General features: G+C 34.3%; 1 protein-coding gene across 6 annotated transcripts in view; it reads right to left on the bottom strand.

Moving 5' to 3' along the window:
* The window catches only part of SLC10A7 (solute carrier family 10 member 7), a 242193-nt gene that overhangs the window by 144139 nt on the left and 73260 nt on the right, over positions 1–24794 (bottom strand). For 4 of the 6 annotated variants that reach the window (XM_087437561.1, XM_087437559.1, XM_087437562.1 and 1 more), the window contains exon 5: positions 23762–23800. The exons of the other annotated variants lie outside the window; for them this stretch is intronic. In XM_087437561.1, the coding sequence (XP_087293687.1) occupies positions 23762–23800 (39 nt within the window). The remainder of the gene's footprint in view (positions 1–23761; positions 23801–24794) is intronic. 6 annotated transcript variants of the gene reach the window in all.

The raw sequence follows: 24794 nt of genomic DNA, 5'->3' as shown, positions 1-24794 counted from the left end.
AAAAATCTATAACAGGAATATTATGAACATATTCAACTACATCTTTTTCTTTTCTATTCAGATGTAAAACTATTCCTTGCAGCCTCTCCATTCAGGATAAGCCATTAGGCTATCACCAGAGCAGGGTGAACATAGTTTATAGCATTAAAGTTATTATTCAGTTTTGACTGTCAAGTTAGGTTTATTTGAGTTCCTAGAGAGACAAGAATCTTGCAAGACATACTTAGTGTCCTTGAGAGAGGAAAGAATTTTCTAAAGTCTTTAAATTTCTATTACAGATTACAGGTCAAATCCGAGAGAGTTAAACACCAATCTTTACCTCAAAGAGAGAAAATTCAGGATCTGATGCAAGGGAACTCTTAATGGGCCAGGAAGAGGGACCTATGCTTCTAGAATTGCAGGAAGGAAAATTCAGAGAAATATGGAGGAAGAAGAGGATGGGGAGGTCAGATACTAAGGTCCTTGCTTAGAAGGGATGGTGAAATAGACATATCCAAAACTGTGAACACTGGAGTTAACAGCTTGTTCAGGAATAGCCCCGGGGAACCCGCAAACTCCTGGAAGTCTCACACTGGGCCGTACCCAAGATAACTAGGAAATAAAAGGAGAGCACTGGTGAAAGTAGGTTTCTAGATAAATGACCATTAAATATAGCTCCTGCACAGGGGATCCAGACACGCCCATATGCCCCTGCAAGGAGACACCAAGACGCCACTTGAAAAAAATAGCAACGCAGAACTAATCATAAGGTTTTTTCACAACACATCTAGCCCATTCAAAAAAGCCCGCATAGATGTTTGGCCATGACCTCCTACAGGAATGTGTGTACTACTCATCAGTAAAATATCCAACAGTGGAGGCTGGACAAAAACAGAGGCAAAAGTCAGACTGGGAGCAGATATCTTCTTAAAGTCTTAATTTAATAGTCCCAGAATCACCACTTTCATTCCTCATGGAAACAGTAAACAGTGAACTGTTGAAAAAAACGGTAGAAAGAAATTAAGCAATTTCTAGAGAAGGAATAATTTAATAATTCAAAAGAGGTTCAAACTTTTGGACTACTTCAAGGAAACAAAAAACTAAACGATACATGGGGAAATCCCACTTACATGGATTAACATCAGAAGGAAAGAGTGTGGGTCAGGATGGAATACTGAAAAGTTCAAGTTATAGAATATTTTAAGAGAGAGAAACTTTTACTACCTTCCTTAACTCGAACTATCCTCTTTTAAAGTAGAACTCCTTCAGCTACATGATACAAAGGAAAGCAAAGTGTATGAGAAATAACAGGAACTGGATTCTAGCTATGGTTCTTCTCATTACTAGCTAGATAAATTTGGACAAATCAGTTGACCTTTTTAACTCTTCATTATCGATTAAATGACCAAAATAATGACAGCTAATATTTATTATTTACTAATGCACCAGATACTCTACTAAACATTTAACAAAGGCTATTTCATTTCATTGGCACACTACATAAGGCTGGCACATTTCCTATTCCCAGGAATCGAGGGCACAGTGAGGAAATACAAACCCAGGCAGTCTGACTCCAGAATTAGTCTCATTTGAAACCTGAGTCTCACAATACTGTGCCTGACTCACAAGAGAAGTGTGGTGCTTGCCTAAGAAAATACATGTACAAGAGCTTTGAAACCTATAAGATGCTATACATATAAAAGCAGTCCAGGGAACAGCCTGTGAGAATGCCCTGAGGCTGTAATGTGCTTGGCTCAGAAGCTACCACCTCGGTTTGAGCCACTATCATCTCCTGGCTGAAGTAGTGCAAACATTTCCTAACTGGTCTCCCTGCTCCTGCCCTGAATCCTACAGTCCATTCTCAACACAGTGGTCATTAAGTGAGATCACATTACTGCTCTGCTCACAACTCTCAAATGTCTTCCCATCTGTTATGAACCAAATTGTATCCCCCTAAAATTCATACGTTGAAGCCCTAACTCCGAGTTAGACTGCATTTGGAGATAGAGCCTTTAGGAGGTAATTAAGGTTAAATGAGGTCATAAAGATGGGGCCCTAATCCGAAGGACTAGTGCCTTATTAGAAGAGGAAGAGACATCAGATCTCTCTCTCTCTCTCTCTCTCTCCCAAGGACATAGTGAAAAGTCCACTATCTACAAGCCAGGAAGAGATCCTTCACCAGGAACCAAATCAGCTGGCAGTCCTTGATCTTGGACTTTCCAGCTTCCAGAACTGTCAGAAATAAATTTCTGTTGCTTAACCACCCAGTCTGCAGCATTTTGTTATGGCAGCTCACGTTGACTAATATACCATCTCATTTAGATTTAAACCCAAAGGCCTTTCAATGGCTCACAAGGCCTTAACTTTATAATCTGGCCCCATGTTATATATCTGAATTTATCTCTATTGACCACTCTGTTCTGGATCTTTTCCAGCCTCAGTACCTTTGCACTTTGGGTTTTCTCTACATGGAACACTATTTCCCCAAATATCCTCACGGATTACTCCTTCACCTGCTTCACCTCTCCGCTCAAACATTCTAAGTGAGACTGTCACCTAGCACCTTTTAAAAAATTGTAACCCATATAGCTTCCTCCTTATTCCCCCCCCTTCCTGCTTCATTTTTCTCCATATGACATATATATATATATATATACACAAAGAGATATAACAACTAAAATACAAAGATTTGCAGCTAAAATATGTATATGTAATATAATAGAATATAATATATATTTTAGTTGTTATAGCCCCTCACTAGAATGTAAGCTCCATGAATTTTTGTCTGTTTTATACATTTCTGTAGCCTCAATACAAAGTAGGAGGTCAATAAAGTATCTGTTGAATGAAGGAACTGGAGAAACCTGTGGTGCAAATGTGTATATATATATTTTTAATTTTAATCCTTTTTTTAAGGGACAATCTTTATTAGATCTGCACCTCCATCCTAGATCCTCTTAGAGATGCTGTTTTGCTATTAGCTTGGTTAAAGAGTTCAGACTGGGTGGGTTTGAAGTTTCAAAAAAAAAAAAAAAAAAAGCCCACATGGAAGCTGTCTTGTGGGTGAAGAGGGTGGCATGGGATGACGCTGGAGAGGAAGGCAAGGGATAGATCATGCAGAACCTTGTAAGCCACGTAAGGGACTTTGATATTTATCCCAGGAAACAATGAAGGATTTTAAGCAGAAAAATGACATACCAATTTACATTTTTGAAGGTCTTTCTCACTGCTATATGGTGAATGGAATGGAATGGGCTAAAAAAGAGATGAAGAAATCCAGAGCAATTTCCATCTCCAGGGTTGATGCACGTTTTGGTATGTCTCCATGTGAGGATGTGTACACCCTGAACACGTGCTGATGTAAAAATAAGTCATTGCTCAACTTATCACAATTATATTTGCCAAGTTCCCAATACTATTTCTCAAAATTTAAATGTTTCTTTCCCAAATCTTTTCCTTCTAAGTTCTGAAATAAAAATGTGATTATATAACGACTTTTAGCAAATTCTCATTACTTAGACTCCAATACATAATGTAGTCAGTACTTTGAGCTTGCACAAAACATCTCTGAACAAGGTCCATAAAGGTTATGAGTAGCCTAATTTTCTGAGATTCTTTTAGCTATAAATTTGGCTAAGCGCTTGGGTAGTATGAGAAAGAAGATAAGTGAGAGAAACACTGGTGATTTAACCTCCAGTGTTCCCTTAAGGACAAACATTTGTCACCTTGACAGCAAGGTGAAAGGTTTGCAGCGAGTGTGCTTATAACAGGCCTCACCCCACCCTCTCCTCCCTGGGGACCTGTGATTTCTGAACAGGCGTTATCTGAACGGATGATGATGATGATGAGCCACAGGAAAGGCCAGGGGAGGAAAAGAGGTTGAGACTCACATAACTCAGAGCCTCAAACTGAAACACTGCTCCAGGGACCATCACAAAGATTTACCATTTGCTGCTCTTCTTCCCAAGGTTCACTTGCGGCAGGAGTAATCAACCCTATACATTATCACACAACGTTCAAACAGTGTCCAGTGTTAACAGCACGGAACCCATCGCTAATAGTTATGAGTGTGTTATAAAGCTAAAGTAGGTTCTAGCCATATATATCTCCACTTTCTATACAAATCTCTGATTTTTATGTTTCACAATTCTGATGTGAAAGTCTGCTGCAGGCTTAAATCAGGCGGTAAAACGGGCTTGATTTTTCCTCTTGATGAACACAGATAACTCGAAGTGGCATTAATGTGATGACACTCATGCATCAAAAAGACACTTGGATTTCTGTTTTGGCCTATAAGCTAAATTGTTGATACTGTTTTCAAAGTGAAGTAGGAAGAGATATTTTGAAAGCTAAGAACTTTTTAAAAAAGAATTAAAGTTATTAGTTTATGAGCATTTGGGGCTCTAATTTAATTTCAGGAACCAGTGGCATTTATTTATGTGTTCCTTTGATGAAAGGAACTTTGTCTAAATCAAAATTGAAAGCTATCATCCATTCTATTTGAATATTTTTCTTTGCCTAATCATCACTGATTCTAAGTACTGTCAGAAGGGCCAAAATTATTTTTAAGAAGAAAATAAACTTTTTAACATAATGAACTAAAAAATACATAATTAATAGAAAAGTAAGGTTATAAAGTATACCAAAAACTGTATGGTAATGGAGGCGAGTGTCAGTAGAGACGTGAAGACTGGAACACTGGATGAGACCAGAAGTTTAAAAAAAAAAAGGAGGAAAAGGAATTAATGGTCAACCTAAAAGAATCTATACTGGTTTAAGATCCATGTGTCCTTCATTCACGTAGAAAAAACAGATATCAACCATGTCCACCCCTAGACACACACCTTTGGATGTCCCAGCACCACCATGTAACTAACAGGTATCAAATCAAACTTAATCATCTCACCCAAAATTATTCTCTCGCCTAAACGCCCTGTTTCTGCTCACGACACCACAGTTACTAATACTAAGATCTTTGAGTCCCCGGTCTGCTTATGTTCCTTGCACTTACTGGCCTTTCTACCATAAAGATATCCCAGACTCTTTCATGAAAAACTTGGCCAGTAAAAGTCTCTAAGTAGGAAAAGAGCACTATAGTTACGTTTAAAAAATAAGAGAGAGCCCTTACTTATTAGATTCATGTTGAAATAAAATGATGACAGAGGTTTGCCTCAAAATAATACCTGAGAGAGGGAAAGTGGATGGGGGTATAGAGGAAAGAAGACTGGCTTGAGTTAACAACCATTGAAGCTGAGAGATGGGTACACAAGGTTCATTAATATTATTTATCTACATTGTATAAGCTTCAAAGTCTCTAATGAAAAATGTTGTTGTTGTTTTTAAGGGACCAGAGATTTAGGAAAATACCATATCTAGGGACTGGATAAAAAGTCTAGATACAGGATTATAGAGAGGGTTTTGGCCATAGTTACGTAAATGAAAATAGGAAAGGAACAAAGAGGAAAATTTCTCCTGTAGGGTATAACTGTCTCCCAATCATGTATAATACTTTATAAGTTCGACGAAACATCAGTCTTTTTCTTAATTCTTGTATTTTGTAGAACATAATTTAGAGACCATACCATAGGCCAAATTTAATAGGGCTCTGCTAAGATGTCAATAATATTGATAAAAGTAAATGAAGTCTTCACTTATTTAACTTTTATAAAAGAAAAACTATTTTTCAACTGAAGATTAATATTCTATATAGAGAGACTATATATATGTGTATATGTACACATATTTTTTACATTTACCTAAAATGAACATTACTACAGTTTAATCATGTGTAAAAGTGTAACTAAAAAGTCTAATAAATAAATTTGCAGGCCTTTCATGTCAAATACACCTTTCTTGCAGAAATTCAGCTATGACAAATATTAGACCAGGCCTCGTTCTATCTATTACTTGTCCCTTTTGGTTTATTATTTTGGATTATACCAAATTTTGTCTACAAGACACTAATATTATAACTCATCATAAACTAAGCCTACTAGATAGATTTTTACATAGAGAATCAGTAATAGTAAGATCCCCCTAGCCTTCTGGAATAAACATCACTATTTTCCCAAGTTCTATCTATTCTGCAAGGCTTTTTCTAGTACCATCCCTTCTGGGAGGTATTACCAATTGCCCATACTTTAGCTATTCTTTCACATGTACTTCCGTATATACTTAATTACTACAGTATAAGCTCTCTGAGAGCAGGATCTGTGCATGGAGACATCTTTGTACTCCTCTCAGCAGCTACAATGTATCCATTATCTTTAAAGTACTCAATAAAACGTGACTTTTTCTAATGATAAGAACAATTGTGTATAAGAATATGGATGAATAAATATATATCTGAGTGTATATAAATACACTCCAAGAAGTTCCTTCAGAAATCCACCAAGCACATAAAAATTCCACAAGTGAAAATTATATATATTTTTAAATTTTACCTTAAAAAACACATTTTTCCAAACTATCTATTTTTTCCTAAAATTCTAAGTTTCTGACAAGTGAGCTATATTATCCAAATATTCCCCAAATAGATTTTTCTGTGAAGCTGAATTCTTAGGTCTACTTAAGTTATTTTGTGTTTATTCCTTTGTTTTCATCTTCCTCCAGTTGTGGAAGAGATATCCATTTCTTTCTAGCCTCTACAGAGTATAACCTAGACAAACTTACCTCAGAGTATGAATTAGACAAAAGAAAATTTGGTTAACAGCTGGCATGGCTCAGACTTTAAATAACTTTTTGATAAATCATCATCACTTATCAAATGACCTGATTATACTATAGGATTTCCTTGAAGAGAGACAGTCTTTGCCTAACTAATAGCATAGAATCTAAATCAAAATTATAATTCAAAACACCAAAAAGAGGTGGTAAAAAGATCAATGAAGAAGAAGAAAAACAACAAACAAAGGTTCACAGTTTCAATCATGAAGAGCTTAGGTGTGGGACTAGTCAAAGCTCTAAAGGAATAAGTAGGAAAAATAAGAAGAATGTAGTATGACTATCATAAAGCTACATTTATTGAAGGATGTCTGAAATACATCCTTTTGGGTTTTATGTTTAAATGCCATTCTTTCATGAAATGATGATGATAAACGGCAGTTCTTATTTATCAAAATAAAGAATTAAAAACATTAGGCACTCCCCAAAATTTCTTTTGAAATTTTACTGATCAGTGAAATCCAAATGTTAGAAAATCACTGACTAGTCAAACTACCATGTAAGAAAGACCAGTCTTATTGAAAATGATCTTTCAAATGGGAAGGTGGTTAAAGCAGATTAAAAAATTTAATAGTCCCATGAGAACATTTGTTAAATTCCGAGGAAGGCACACAAGTTAAAAATAAAATCATATTCAGACTCTGAAAATGATTGACTTTCAGGTACTCCTAGCTACAACATTCCACTACTTTTCAAAGGACATCTCATATACATATAAGGTTGCATTTATTTTCCTGGCACTGTCAGCATTTCTGAAGGAGTGTTATTAATTTACCAGAATAGTGTTGAAAAAAGAAAGAAATCTACCATTATATGAATTCAAAATTATGAAAATTATAAAATAACCATTAAGAAATGTTTTGGCTGTGCACTAGTGTTTTTTCTAATACTCCAAAGTAAACAGTCCTTTCAGTAACTAAAAGAGAACTGCAAATGAAATTCATGAGCACTTTTTAATAAGAAAAATGCTTAAGTGCAGGATACTTAATCAACTAGTATCTTAACAACAACAAAATCCTTGTCCGGCTGAACACATATATGTGACAGACTTCAAATTCACTAGGGAAGACTGAAATAGTAAGTTGGGCTATTATCTGAAATAAATGTACAAAAATGAAGACATATAAAAATATTATACACTAAATTATGTTAAAATAGATAATTGCAAAATAGTTTGTCAATTAAACATCTCTTTTCAGTGGTGTCCAACAGAACTTTGTGCAATGATGAAAATGTTCAACATTTTGTCCAGCACAGTAACCAGCAGTCACACGTGGTTATTAAACACCTGAAATGTGGCTAGTGCAACTGAGGAATTGAATGATTAATTTTATTTAATTTTAATTAATTAAATTTTAAATAGCCACATGTGGCTTGTGGCTACTATATATGTCTGTTCAGCTGTATAGATGATAAAAAATGAAAATACTAATGTATCTTCCCCCTCTCTGAACTTGGAAATAAGGGAAATGCCTTTACAGCAAAGACATGCAAAATAACTTTAAAATATTAGAATGTTTTCAATGTCAGCGAGATTTCACTTTAAGGTATGGTGGGTCAAAAAAAGGGGAAACCAGTCACCAACAGAAGCAGTGAGCAAGTACCTAAAAGCAACTCTTAAAAACACCTATCTAAGCACCATCTAGGGAAGAAGATCCCTCGTCCAAATGACGGACCTCTTTCCAAGGGCAACATACCCTTGTTGTGGAGCCAGACACAGTCACTTAACAACAGCCTGATAGAATCAAACTTGGGAATTATCTCCCTACCTCTTCTTCCTCTAATTCCACTCCCACCAAATAAACTTCTTATTCAAACATCTTCTAATGTGAATTAAACCACGAGGAGAGAAAGCATCAACCCAAGTATCTAAGAGTTCTCATAATTGTTTTTCCCACTCTCAATTAATAAATTACCAATCTGCTGTATATATCATTATCTGTGAGTACGACTAATGTGAGTCCATCCCTGTGACGGAGCCACAGAACCAGTTTCTGAAACAGGACCACAGTAAATTTACAAAGGACATGCCACCTATATCCCCAGCAATGGGGAGCTCAATATCTTAAAAATGGATGACTCAGACAAAGAAAAAAAAAAAAGAGTAATGTTACTGGAAATGATTCTGCTTAGGGGTGACATCATGCCAAGAAAAGACTTAAGCCAAGAAAAGAGGTCTCAGATCTTCATGGTATCAAGAATGATTTCCAGCAGAGAAAGAAAAACTTCCTTAATAACTATCTAGCACACAATTTCTCTTTCTTTAAGGAGAAAAACTTCCCCTTCTAGTTTGTTTGTATTTTTGAAAATATATATCAAAATATATACTTTAGGTGACTCACTACTTACAGTTCCCATATAGAAATGAAAGGCTAGCAACATCTAGGAAAACTAAGACAAAGATACACAATGCTATTTGAGATTTTCATTAGTTTATGATATTTTTGTCACTAGAAAACCCTTAGTGATTATGGCACCAGTTGATAGAATTTGAAAAAAGGCAGACATGATGGAAGATTTGTTTCAAGACTAAGGATTGTTTGTTGAGATTGCTCCTTAGGGAGATTTTGATGTTACTTTTCAAATATATCTTGAAAATTCATACAAAAGAGAACAACAGCACTCTGTTACAAGAGGAGGTATTCTTCCTAATGTAGATATTTTCTACTGGTATACACTTAAACTCTTTCTGTTAACTACTTGTCTGCACTGGTAGGAGTTTTTATTCAATTTTTTTTTTTGAGCTGGAAATTTAACCTTTTGACTTCAACAATTGTTTGGTTTGAAACTACATGAGACATGGATCCAAAATTCTATAGAGACATTTAATGATACAGAATCAGGATTCAACCATCTTTGAGGGAAAATGCCTGTGAATTAAAGGGCAAAAAGTAGAAAGTCTCTACATTTCTCTAATGTTTTCATGATCTCTACTCATTTTTTTCTTCTTCAATTTAAAGAGGTAGAAATAAATGAAGAAAAGAGAAAAAGCAACATGTAAAGTTACTATTTTTTTTGTAAACAAGAAATAACCTTTCCTATTGCTGATTTTAGTTATTGAAAAGCTATCCTCCTTCAAATTTGTATATCTCAGTAGCTGCTGATCAGGAATTCTGAACGATTTATTAGGCTGCTATACAAATATAGATGGCACAAATGTATTTTTTAGATCATCATAAGAAAATGGAACCAACTTTCCCATTAAAAAATCATGTCTGATTAAGCACACATCCCTTCTTTTAGTATCTTAAAATTCTGTATCTTCTTTTCTCCATTATATAGAGATACATATCACTTTCCAAAGCTCCTCCACCCCAAGTCACATCTTTATTATTTTCTATATCTCATTTAACGAATTTTAACCTCCAACAAGATAAGACCAAAGTCAAAGCAATATTCTGAATTACGAACCTACCAAACTGAAGCACAGAGGGCTGTAACATGATGCTTCTAAAGAAGGAACTCCATTAGCTTTCATTTGCTGTCATATCATATTGCAAGTTCAGTTATCTGCTTCCTCATTATCACCTTGGCTTTTTTTTCTTTTATTTTTTCTTTCTTTTCCTTTTTTGGCCATTTCTATTTTCTAAGTACTTCTAATGCCTCTCAGATATGGATTTGATCAAGATTTTACATATCATTGGAATGGTTCTTCTATTCTTCAGACTTACTTGTACTTTTACCTCTCCTCTAGGATACTGTACAATTTCTCTTTCAACATTGTCTAGAAATTCGGCTCTCACTTGTCAATTTAATTATATTATATATTTCACAAGTTGTTAAAGGATAAACTTTAACAACAAAATACTTTTCTTTAATACCAACAGTGCAACAATACTCTACAATGCCATATAATGGCAATCACTTATTACATCCTTATTTATAAATCTCCAGCTCTTTATATATATGTAGTAATCACACTTATAGCAGTTTTTCATGGAAAATTTTCTGACATTTAAACTCAATTATTTCAGTGATAATAGCATATGGGTTGGTAACCTATTACACAGGGATAATCTGCCATAATCCATTCACAGGGAGTCATTATAACAAGAAAATCTTACAAATTACCCAATATCAAGTTTAAATGTGGAAATAAGTTTCTACCCCCATTCTAAATCAACACTGTGAAAACAAAGCAATACAAATTTCTTAGGGCTGTAGCATATGTTTTATTGATATTCAAAGCTTACAATTTAAAATCACTTTAACATAAGTAAGAAATATTTGGTGGATAGCCAATTAAAGTGATATTGAGATTTTCTGTCAAACTAATTCAACATACAATTGTAATAACATGCATTTTAAATGTATATTATACACAAGATATTTTATAATCTTAGATAGATGAAGAAGAGAGATTAAAATAGCATTCATTGAATGATTTCTATTTATTCATTTAACAAATATTTTTTGAGTGCTTACCATGTAGCAGGTACTACAGGTTCTGTGGATAGAGCAGTGAACAAAACCAACCAAAACAAATACCTGCTTTCATGGAGCTTTCATTTGAATAAGGGGAGACAGACAATAAACATAATAAGTAAATATATAATATGTTAGAAGATAAGTATTTTAGAAGACAAATAATAAGAGCAGGATAACAGGAAGTGCTGGAGGTGGGAGAGAAGGTCAGAATTATAAACTAACTGTACTAACCAGTTACAATCTAGATGCAAAGTCATCCCAAGAGCTAAATGACCATGAAAGAAAAGCTGGAGAAATTGCTTCAAGAGGCAGACAGGCTTTTGAGAGATGGATAGGATATGGAAAGGATGAGAATAGTGTAAGCAAAGACGTGGGAGCCCCAAGTGTTGGAGGAGAGGAAGGAGAAGAGTGAATCAATAGTTAATATGGGAATGAAAGAAGAAGACTGGGGAGACAGAGGATGGGGATGCACTTGAGGGACTCCTGATTGGCCAATTAGGTGGAGCAATTAAAAGCCATGGGACGCACTGGGGCATAGGAGTGACATACAAAGGTAGCATGTGAAGATTATCTCACAACGATGTATAGAATGGTGAGAAAGAAGATAGGATGCATCGCCTTGGCTCTTGGAAATTACCAAAAGCCCAATAATGTTAATAAACATTATTTCTCCCAAATGAATAGATTAAAAGTTGAATAACATAAGCTTTCAAGTGAAAATCTAGGAAGATTTTAGAAAATAACTACTTACAAGAGAATTGCCTGAATGATAAAAAATGAAACCACAAATATTGACCACTAGACCAAGTACTGTTACAATGTAAAACTATAAACACAGTGGACATTTTTAATTTAATTACTCTACTTATTAGAAACATCACAGAAAAAGCTAGCCAGGAAAAGTAAACAAGTATGTGGTTCTGTCAAAAGAGAAGCAAATGTACAAACTGCAAACTCAAGAGTACAACCACCAGTGAACATGCAAAATATGAATCAATGTTCATCTCACAAGCCTAGAGATCTGTCATGCTTTGACTCTAATTTCCAAGATACCATGTTTGCATCACGAGGATTTTTTTCCCCCGACTAGAAGAGATTGTTTAATTATAAAAGTTAAAATCAAATTGATTAAGGTTTTTAAAATTATAAAACTTATTTTTAAAAAGTCCTCTATTATTTGAAACTGTTATTAAGAGAGCTATTCACTTTACTCTATAATCCTCCAAATAGAAACATTTTACTATTAATTTGTGTAAATATTTGCAAATTAAATTGATAGAGATCAAAATGAGGTTTCTATAATTTTCAATCACTCTTCCATGCACATATCCATTTTACACCTTGATCAAATAATTTTATCTTAAGTAATTGTATTAATGTCATATGTAATATCCTAAGATAGAGAAACAATTTTTAACAGTCATGAATACTGATCTAATTATTTTCAGGGACAAGCATATATGACACTATGTAGATATGAGAGTAACACCACAAAGCTGGACTTGGGGAAAAAAAAGACAAGTATGGACAGTAACAACAGAAACTGACTTCTTTAGCCAATGATACCATAATCAGGTAAAGTGCTATCAAACTGTTATTCGTATTTATTGAACTCCCATATAATGAGCTTTGCTTTTTAACATATATTAGATATGCATTTTGTCTATAAAACTAAAAGAAAATACATGTGAAATTTTATCTGACACTGTGATTAGGGAAGGGCTTTTTAAGTGTACAGGCTATGGAATAATCCATAAAGGGAAAGATGGATACATCTGACAAACACAAAAACTTGAAACTTCTACAACCATATGCAAAGTAATGAAACCCAACTCATACATGGCACCATATATAAACATTAACTCAAAATGGATCATAGACCTAAGTGTAAAAACAAAAACTACAAAACTTCTAGAAGAAAACATAGGAGAAAAATTTTTGTGACTTTGGGTTAAACAGGTATTTCTTAGAGAGGACACAAAAACCATCAGCCATAAAAGAAAAAAATAGATAATTTGGATTTAATCAAAATTTAAACCTCTGCTCTTTGAAATACATTGTTAAGAAAGTGAAAAGACAAGCCAAAGACTGGGAGAAAACTCTTGCAAAATACATATCTGATAAATGACTGGTTTCCAAAACATATTTAAAAATTCACAATCCAATTATAAAAAAGGAAATAACCCCATACAAAAATGGGCAAGAGATTTGAACAGATACTCCTCCAAGAAGATATATAGATGGCAAATAAGCACATAAAAAGATGTTCAACATCATTAGCCATTAGGGAAACACAGATTAAAGCTATGACGACATATTACTATAGATCTATGAGAATGGCTAAAATAAAAAGTACTACTAATACCAAAGGCTGGCCAGGATGTGGAGCAACTGGATTCCTCATACCTTCCTGGTAGGAATGTAAAATGGTACAACCACTTTGGAAAATGGTTTGGTGATTTCATATAATGTTAAACACATACTTACCATATGACTCAGCAATCCCACTCCTAGAAATCCCACATTTCCCCAAGAGAAATGAGAACACATTCTATACAAAAACTTATACACAAATACTCATAGCAGCTTTATTCATAACCACCAAACACTTTGGAAACAATCCAAAATTCATTGACTGGTAAATTGATAATGTAATACCACTTAGCAATAAAAAGGAGTGAGCTATTGACAGATACATACAACATAGATGAATCACAAAAGCATATACTAAGTGACAGAAGCCAAATTCAAAAGCCTACATGCTGTGATTCCATGCACATGACCTTCTAGAAAAGGCAAAATTATAGGAACAGGAAAAAAACTCAGTGGTTGCCAAAGGCTGGAGACGGGAAAGGGGATTGACTACAAGTGGGCAAGAAGGAACTTTCGGAGGTGATGGCAATATTCTTTATCTTGAGTGAGGTGGTCATTACATGACTAGATACATTTGTCAAAACTCAAAGAACTGTACATCTAAAATGCGTGAGTGTTGGGAGCCAGCCCAGTGGCATAGCGGTTAAGTGCATGTGCTCCACTTCGGGGGCCCAGGGCTCCCAGGTTTGGATCCCGGGTGCGCACGGACGCACTGCTTGTCAAGCCATGCTGTGGTGGCATCCCATGTAAAGTAGAAGAAGACAGGCACAGATGTTAGCCCAGGGCCAATCTTTCTCAGCAAAAAAAGAGCAGGATTGGCATCGGATGTCAGTTCAGAGCTAATCTTCCACACACACAAAAATAAATAAATAAATAAATAAAATGGGTGAGTTTTTCTGTATAAAAATTTTATCTCAATAAATCTGACAAAGAAATTTTAAACTTCGGTCAATCAAAAATCATCCCCTCTCACTCACGCACACAAATAAATTAAAAGGTTAAAGAGAAAATATTTGCAATATATGTAACAGAGTACTCATATCTTCAATATACAAAGACCTCGTTGAAGCCAAAATAAGCATTCCAATAAGAAAAATGAGCAAAGCATATGAACAAATAATTTATAATAGAAGAATCTCAAATGGTCAATAAACATAATAAAAGGTCAACTTCTCAAAAAATTATAATTAAGATAAAGTATCTTAATTATTATTACTTCTTTTTCTTTTTTAGGCAAGGAAGATTGGCCCTGACCTAATATCTATGCCAATCTTCCTCTATTTTGTATGTGGGACGCCACGACAGCATGGCTTGATGAGTGGTGTATAAGTTTGTGCCTGGGATCTGAACCGTGAACCCCAGGCCCCCGAAGTGGAGTGTGCAAACGTAACCACTATGCCACCAGGCTGACCCCCTAAAACTTAAAAAAAAAAAACAAACAGCCAGAGTTGGTGAAGATAAATAAAAATGAATATTTCTTACATCCATATATTAGGATGATAATTTGGTTCAATATTTCTGGAGGGCAATTTAGCAATATCAAGAATCCTTTCAAAGTTTGTAACATTTTACCCAGTTATTCCTCTTTTAGGAATTTTTCCTAAAGAGGATAATTAAAAGGGAGGACCACAAATATTTATGCACAAACATTTTGTGGCAGTTTTTTTTTTTATATAAAAGTAAAAGAATATAAACAACCCAAATGTCTATCAATGTGGAAATAACCAAATAAATAGCAATACTCCATCCAAAAGAATATTATACATTATATTATTCATTATATAAAGCAACATCAGGTTGTCAGGGTAGAAATAAGAATATGAGGAAATGCTCACATATGTTGTGAAAGGGGAAAAGGCAGAAAATAAAAGTGTCTATACAAGGCAATATCACTTTTGTAACTATATGTACAAAATACACAGGATATACACTAAAATGCTAATGGTTGTTATATCAAGGTGATTCTCTGTTCAGCAGTTTTATAATAAACATATACTACAACTCTAACAGCTTTAAAAAGTTAATTTTTAACACAACGTTCTCACAGAATGAGTTATGTATGGTGAGGTACTTTTCTAAGTCAGCTTTTGATACACTTACAAACTGAATCCGGTATCTGATAAACTGCTTTTTAAAAACATCTAAGTTGGCAGACACACAAACTTAAAATCCAGTTTTCTTTGGAGTTGCAATAAAAATGGAAGAGTTTTTTTCTTTTTAAATAATTGGAGATGATAATCCACTACTTGAAGTTTTACAGTTAAAATAAGTGATCCTCAAACTTTGTGGGACCAAATCATCAGTTGGGGTGATTAAGAATCAGGTTGTCTGGGGAATCACACTGAAAAATGCCATTGAAATCCAGGAATTTTACGCTCCTTGATGCCAAGAATCATATACTCTTCTTCTTCTTCTTTTTTTTTTTCTTACTTCTAGAACCTAGCCCAGCACCTAGCACACAGTAGAAAGTCCACAAGTGTTTCATTTATAAAATTGATAAAGGTCAAACCGTGGCATGTCGTGGATTAGAGCTAAAAATAATCGATGTTTGATTTTTTTACTTCAAAGTACAATCTACCATTTCCAATAACACAGACTATTGTTTTTTAGAAGTGCTAAATGTTTACTTGAAAACCAGAATCAGCGATGGAGTTTAGATGTCTAACATTGGTTTCATCATAAAGACCAGTAATTAAAGAGAAAGTTCTTTTTGGTTGGTAAAATCCACAAGTCTATACAGTTTATACATCCTCAGATGCCCTTCTGCTTCTTTCCACATATCCAGATTTATTTTGGAATGGAAGTAGTGTCTGAGTCAATGAGGTATATTAATAGTGGAAAATTATTACCTCTCCCACCCCTACCCCCACCATGGGACTTGAAATTCTCACCTTAAGAATCTGTAATGCAGATAAAGCCGGGAACCTTAATTGTTTGGCTCACCACACTATTATTCCCAGATCCCTCAAATATTAGCTTAATAAATAGATTCAATCATGGTAAATTTTTAGTTAGGAGAAATAGAAGCAGAGAAATGAGAACTATCTACATATTATCATCAATTAGCAGTTAGTGGGTATCTCCTACTAAAGGCCATAAACTGATTCTGTAGTAGGTTGGATTCAAATTAAGGAAATTTAGTCTTGGTTTTAACCAACTACTAGGATCTTGTTTCTTAGGAGGTCCTCTATAAATATCCTGTGCCCCCTCAAATTTATATTTATTTATTTTTATCTAAATGGGTATACAAGCAAGTACTTTTCCAGTTTGGGAACGGTGACATTTTAAAAATTAATAAAAATAAAAATGAAAGTACATGGCATTTGTTAAAGGGTAATAAAATAACTTCAGTCAATTGGCTAGTTCTACACTAGTAGATTTCTTTAAATAGTAATGAAATCATTGCTTTAAAAAAATCCATCATTATTAAAAAAAAAAAAAAAAGTTGCCTCAGCCTCCACCAAAATTAGATTTGTAAGTTGCTGGTCATTCCAATAATTAAATCTATGTCACGAATTTGCAAGAAAAATGGTCACTGCGACTAATGCATTTACTTGCTACACAAGTCCTGTCAGACAGCATAGAGCATTATGCTGCTAAAATGGAGTAGGTAAGGATTCTATACATTTTTATTAAGTAACAAAGACCATTTTTTATTTACAATGACTGTTAAGAGTTTGTTTTAGAAACAAATCCAAATGTAGCTATCACAGGGTTTCCTTAGTCAAGCATTAGAGCATATTTTTACCTCTACAAACGCCTTTGGCACACATGCATACTGCTTTTCTGGACAAGAGTAATGTAGAAAATACTCTCACGAAAGAAACAGGAACATGTTCAAGTTGCCAGAGTCCCTGCTCCTGGGGGTTTCCTCAGTTGACCTCCCCCAAAGGTTCCGATTCACCTCTTTGATGAAATGATGGAGAAGTGACCTTAGAGAACGGTGCTGCCCAAAAGTGTAAGAACAGTGCTGCCCAGAGGGGAAGTCAAAGAAGGTGACTTAACGGCCACGTGGACAGAGAATTGGTGATAAAACGTACTCTCTTTTCAAAAACTCTTTTTCAATCCTTCGGATTGCAGAAAGAGACAGTTCTTGCTTTGGTACTAGTATAAATTTCACTTTTCATCAACAGGAGAGCAGGCATGGGACTCAGAGCCTTGTGTAGGCTGCAGAGTTTACCTATAAATTAATAACATTTTTCCATTTGATTTAATTTCACTTACCTTCTATTCATGACAAGATTGTTTTTTATTTACCACGTGGGTGTAAAGTTTTGCTTTAAAAGAAATTTAAATTTAAAAAGTGAATTTTATTTAACTTAATAATACAAATAATATGTTGACATGGCAAAAGGCATAAAGGTGCCTGAAATCTGGAAGACACTGCCTTGAAGGCGGTTTCTATCTTCCCTCTTTTTTAAATCTTTTATTGCTACTTATTTTTTCACGTATTTATGTCTTGTGTATTTGCTTCAGTATCTAGAAAAGTGCCTCAAATCTAACGGACTCTGAGCATATGCATGTTAATTTTATATCCTGTTTTCCTATTTTGTGCCATACTGCTAATTGAACCAATGGTATTTTTCAAAGAGGAAGTAGTCTGTTCTCAGCAATCCAGCAATGATGTTCACTTGCCCAAAGAGGTGATCAGATGAAATGCATAGCATGATGATGGGTTGCATTGTATAAAGGTAGAAACCAATCCCATTGTCTGAACATAGTTCATAAGATATTCTAAAGCCCAAGATAGGTTATTTTAAATCTTTGTTTTATCGAGTCCTCAGCAGTAAAAGTATGAACTTGAAATAACATCGTATAAGGTGGTACTAAGTACTGCTTAAAAATTCAGTTGTTTGTTTGTTTGTTCCAGCATTTAAGCTTAACGAAAATAAAAATCTGTTTTCTAAGCAAATCATGAACTTTTGGGGGAAAACCAAGATGTCAACTGAATAATTTGGGTTGGTTAAAATTTTAAGCGAATTAAGAAAAAAAGAATCAGCATAGTTTTCAGTAATGCATAAAATGAGTATTCCATAAACATAAACTAAATTAAAAATTGACAGCCTAGATTTAGGTGAAAGGAAAACCAAATTAACAATTGAGTCTTGTCTGGCACCACCTTTAACCCTCTTCACTAGTATTTGAGATTCTTGCTCTGATTTTTAAAATGCAGCATTGTACAGCAATCAATGAGTAACCAAGTTAATGTGCTTCCTCTCTGACGGGTCTAAGTGTGGCTGAGCACATTTTTTTACAAGAAAGGAAGAATAAAAGAAGGTGATAAACATATATCCCAAGTTATTAAAACATGGCATTTGTGTTTGGGATTTCTTTTCTTTTAGCAACTACAACAGCATCAGTTAACTATTCGAATTTTTCTACAAAGCTAGGAAATGATGGGGGACCAGCCAAAGCAAAGAAGGAACACAGAACAACTGGTTAAGGGAAGAAAAACGTGCTGGCTAGTTCTTCAGCTCAAGGCAAGGAGCTCCTTTTAGCCCTTGTTCTGGCATGAAAAGAAACAAAAGTATTCATCTTAGAATAGCTTTTGCTGGTTCCAGCAATGACTATTTTAAAAGAGAAGAATTATGGAAAATAAACCCATTTCTTGATACTTTAAATGAAGAGATTTAGAAAGTAAACAGCAACTCAGATTTAGAAAGTCAACAGCAACTCTTATAGATCTTTCTTAGACTAGATGTTATGCATTCACAAAGATGCTTTAACTTTGCTTATAACTCTTTGCTGCTGTTTCAGAAATCTTTACATTTGTGTTGCCACAAATCATTATCATGTTGTATAACAAAAGTTATTAGAAACTCAATTTGGCATGATCAACTTTGTAACTCACTAGAGTCTCCCCTTAAGATCAGCAGTTACCAAAAATAATAAAATAGGCTGAAGAGTCTAAAAAGAAAAAGTTCTACCTTTTCCTTTGAAACTCTAACCTACAATTCTTTTTTTTTGGCGAGGAAGATTGGCCACGAGCTAACATCTATTGCCAATCTTCCTCTTTTTGCTTGAGGAAGATTGTCGCTGAGCTAACATCTGGGCCAATCTTCCTCCATTTTGTATGTGGGATGCTGCCACAGCACGGCTTGATGAGCAGTGCGCAGGTCCACACCTGGGATCTGAAACCACAAACCCTGGGCCGCTGAAATAGAGCGCGCGAACTCAACCACTATACCACCGGGCTGGCCCAAACCTACAATTCTTGAAGACATGGAAACACTTGAATTCAGCCTCCAAATAAAAAATGCTACAGGTCTAACAAATCATGTGATCAAAGTTTTTTTCAACACAGTTGAATCTTTTTAAATTAAAGAAAGAATTTTTCAATTGGAGTTTTTCAGAAAGTTGCCAATATCTATTTTTTTAAAAATCTTCCTTTTGATGAGTAAGCAACACTTGAGAAGGCTGAACTTGAAATACATGGTTTTACATAGAAAAATATATATATGTAAATTTTGATAACATTTAGTTATTCAGGGTAGCTATCAAATTTTATTAAAATCTCATCAAGAGGAAAATCTCAAAACACTTATTATGCTCCACAATTATTGTAAACTGAACAATTTAAATGAGAGGAGGAGATAATGACATTAACTTCTTAACTCAAAGCAATCCTCTGTGGCATGATTTTAAAATATTCTCTTGGTCTGAAATTTATGTAAATTAAATTCATCTATCATTGGTTATTACCAGCCTAGCTACATTAAAGGAAAAAAAGTTTTCTGTAACAATTAGTTCTTAAAAACACTGTTTTAATTAGACCTGGGACATTATTAAACTAGCTATAAATATGTACAGTATTTCGGTTGGTATACCCAGCTGTCTGAAAATCAACAAGAATGCACTCATAGTTATTTCTTCAAAAATTCTTCAAATAAATGCCTTTCATTCAAAGTTTTAATGTAATCTGAAGTGAACACCCTTTGCAGATTCCATTACGTAAACACAAGAGAAATAGTCACTCATAACCAAAGAATAATCATTGAATCAGTGTATTTTAGAACCCACAGGGCTTAGTCACAGATAACAAATTTCTTCATTTTATGGATGTCCATGATTATGCAAAAAAAATTCATGGCAGAGCTGGACAAAACCAGATCAGTTATTTCTACCACAGCATACAAACATTTTACATAGATTATCCCATTTAATCCTCACCACAACTGTATAGTTTAGGTACTATCATTACCCTATTTTTACATATAGGGAAGGTGATGTGGTTAGGCTAGTATTCAGTCAAGTAAGGATTTAAACCCAGACAGTCGGACTCCAGAAACCATACTACACCCATAATCCTAAATATTAAGGATAGATGGTTTCCATTAATAAAGAAAATTAAAAAAAAAAAATTCCAACAAGTACCACCTTTTAAGAATAACAAACTAAAATGTGAAGGTTATAATTTGGAATTTCCCTCCTCTAAAATAAGTATTTTTCCCAAACCCAACTCATGCATCAACTTCTCCCTGAAGCCTTCTCCTATCATTCAACTGAGATTAATTTCTTTCTTCAAACTCTTGACAATTGCTGTACACTGCTTATATGCAGAAAGTGCTAGCTGCCTTTTCATATCCATTCTTGTCTTCCTTAGTAACAGAAATCCAATTTTTAGCTCTTAGCAAACTGCCATATGTTCCAACCTTTCCAGTGGCTAGGTACGATCATATGGCTAAGTTCTACAATAAGATATTACTGTAAGTATGGTGTTGGAATTCCAAGAATGCTGTTTAAAGAAAGCAGACTTAGCTTTTAGGGGAGCTCTTTTGTGGTTTCCCAAGGTAAAGACCTTGCTATCCAGGTATCTTTTTGGCTGGTGCTCCAGCAGCTATCTTGGACCATGAGGCAACCTTGAGGAAAGAAGCTGCATGCTCTGAAGGGTGGAGGAGAAAGACAGGCGTCTCGGTCCACAATGAGATCAGGAAGCCATCATACCCTATTTGGACAGCCTCCCTCCAGATTTTATATGATAGAGAAATAAACGTTTATCTTGTATAAGCCACTATTATTTGTTGTTGTTGTTGTTGTTGTTATTGTTAAATAAGCTGAATCTAATTCTAACTGATTTAGTTCAGACTCATACATAGTTCATAATCTAAGGTTTGTTGTAACTATGGTGGGGAGGGAAGAAAAGAATAGAATTACTTCTCTTAAAACACTGGAGCAAAACATTTCCAAACATAATTTTCATTCTCAAAGCCTTTCTGGTAATTTTCAACTTTGGAAAAGAAAAAGAAGGGAAAGTAAGGGAAAGGAAAAGTAGAAAAAGATACTTCTGCCTCTCTGCCATTGCTCACGCCATTTCCTCTCTTCTCTTCCCTACTAGCTAAGCCCTACCATACTTCAAGGCCCAGCTCTGCGAAACTGTTTCTGTCCGACCTTTGAATTCAGAGTGTATATTGCCCGTGCCATTTGACAATCATATATCATCTAGTAACATCTTCTGTTTGACTTGTTAACTTTTACATTGTATTTCTTTTTCTATGTGTCATCTCCATAACATACTGGGACCCATATCATATTTCTTTGCACCCTCCACAGCTACTAGAAAACTACCTCTATGTGGCAGGAGATCAATAAATACTTTTAATTAATTAATTGAATTAAGGTAAAAAAAAGAAGAAGAGAGCAAAAAGAGCAGAAGACTAAGGAGTAAGGATGCATAACTTCCTAGAAGTGAAAGAACATCATAAAAATCCTGAAGAATCCCTAGACCAAGTTTTACTATACTGGACCTTATCAAAGAATTGGGTCTGGTAGAACAAATATCACGATATGTTCATTGTACATACAGTCAGTGCAAAGCTCAAACTATACTTAGTGAGCTTGTCCTCCAACAAAGGATGGTGTATTTTGCTTCAGTTACTCAGAGAATTGCCTCAGACTTATTTTCTCAATTACCCTAGACATTTTTAAAGAGTAAGAGTCCAGCTTAGGAAACCACGTTTTGATAGTGGATGTGTATGATTCCAAACCATGTAAAAAAATTGGCTTCTGGCAAGATCATATTTTACAGATATTATTCTGTCAATTGTGACAACATATAGAAAATAATACTTGGACACATGAAATAATGACTTAACAAAATATGACTGAGTCTAAAATAAGTAGCTCAAGAGATCATTTTCATTAAATAGACTCTATTGCCTCTCTTCTAAAACCAAGTAAAAATACAGCATTGGGAATAACATTACTACTTTAAAAATAAGATATACTTTAAGCATATATTTTGCAGAAGCTACATCATTAAAAGCTCTGTAACACAGGGACATTAAAAGCTGTACAGCACTATGTAACAATATGTTTAAAAGCTTCAACTACATTTAAATACATACAATAATAAGTGACATAAAGAGCATTTTAAACAGAAGTAATCAATATTTTGCCCAGACTCATGAACCAGTTTATACACCACTGATTTTATTCTCAATTATTTGTAAATAACTGTACTACATATCTGTTAATGAGTTATATACCTACAAATACAATATTCTCATTTATTTTCATGAATTTACCCAAGTTTTAGAGAGGGTAGAAATAAAAATATTTAATTAACAGAAAATGTAGTTTCTTTCTCATTCTTTCATAACACAAACCAAGTCTTTGTTATACGATCTATTTAAAAAATAATGATTAAAAATGCTAAAACAGTATTATCCTTATAATTATATTGGTTCTACTTATGAAAGTTGAACGGTTTTTTAGTCTTTTTAAGTCTAATTTATAGTTCACGTGTTCTTGCAAATTACTCACTAGTTATTTCCTCATTTCAAATTTTTTTTCACATTGATTTCTCAGAAGTATTCAAGACAGTAGCTTCTTTGACAATGAAATGTACAAAATAAATGACATGTCAACAAGTAAATTAGCATTCCCTTTCTGACCAGCTGGGTCATGTTTCCTTTTCAAAATCCTCAGTCCCATGATACAAAATAATAATAATCTAAAAGACCTCGTTAAATGATCAATATATTGACATAAACTCTATAAGGAGACACATAGTGTTTTAATTGATTCCTTGAATCCATTAAATGGAATATTAAACCCAAGCATCCAAATTATACTGTAAGAGAACATTTCCTTTATTTATTAACTATTTTCTTCAGGGTATGACTAATGGCATATGAAAAGATTCAAGAACTTTTATACTTAACCACATAGTAAAAGAAGTCCAATTTTCACTAAATCTTTTATACTAACAACATCACAACAGAAGTTATAATAGACAAGTTAAACCGTGTTTACTTACCAAAAAACTTCCAAAGGCTGAATTAAATATTGCAGCTGCCTATAGAGAAAATAAATGGGGGGAAAAAAACTCACTGAAAGTAAATAGGAAAAGGAAAAGCAAAATTATCATTCTCCCATCCCCCACTATTCAAAACCTTAAAACATTGACTCTCTAAAGCAAAGTTAGTCACTGCTTACAAAAATTGCCAGTGGCCTCTAGTTTACTAAGATAGATGAGCTGCAACTTAGGAATTCATAAATAATGGGTCTCAAAAGCAAGCAAAAAAGGCTTGCCATGAGATGCTTTGAACCTATATGACAGTACCAAAGAATCATCACCAATAGTAAATTGAAACCTTGTTGTATTGATTTTGTTACTAGACTTAAAACAATCAGAGGTTGATTTATTCATCAAAAAAAAAATTCATATTATTGGGAAAAGGAAAACCAGAATTGTAAAGCAAACATTAACTACTCTCTACCAGGGACCATAAGTCCTATGAGTTACACCCACAAAGTGAGATCTGTTGTTCCCACACAACACACATTAAACATATGAACAATACTGTTAGACCACGGAAGTTATTCCTATACCATTAATTTTAAAGTAGAAACTAGCAAGAAAAACTTCCATTTGGTGTTCAGAATTCAAAGAAGAAATACTTTACTCTGTGCTTACCTAAATATCCAGGGAATACATAGTAGATGTAATATAGTTCTTAACTTTAAATCAATCACTGTATTCCATGAAGCTACACCTGAATCCTGAAAGCTTCTCACATTACCCAAAAAGGATAAAATCTTGTATATCATCCAATTTGATTAAAAGAAAAGAAAAGAAGAGAGGAAGAAAAAACAATAAAAGGCAAAAGGAGGGGGAGAGAAAATCTATTGACATCTCCTGTAGATCCAGAGCAGAATTAAATTAATCATCATGGACATGAGCAGCCACATTATAGTAAGAAGAGGATGTCAGTCTAGCAAGTTTGAATAAAGTCCAAAGCCACGCTAAGAGCTGTAGCTGAAAATGCCTTCTGCTCCAGAAGAGGATG

Source organism: Ceratotherium simum, chromosome 12 (assembly GCF_057802395.1).
Source record: "Ceratotherium simum simum isolate JZ-2026a chromosome 12, ASM5780239v1, whole genome shotgun sequence".
In the NCBI taxonomy this organism is placed as follows: Eukaryota; Metazoa; Chordata; class Mammalia; order Perissodactyla; family Rhinocerotidae; genus Ceratotherium; species Ceratotherium simum.
The sequence above is the reverse complement of the archived record's forward strand: the minus strand, read 5'-3'. Positions and strand labels throughout refer to the sequence as shown.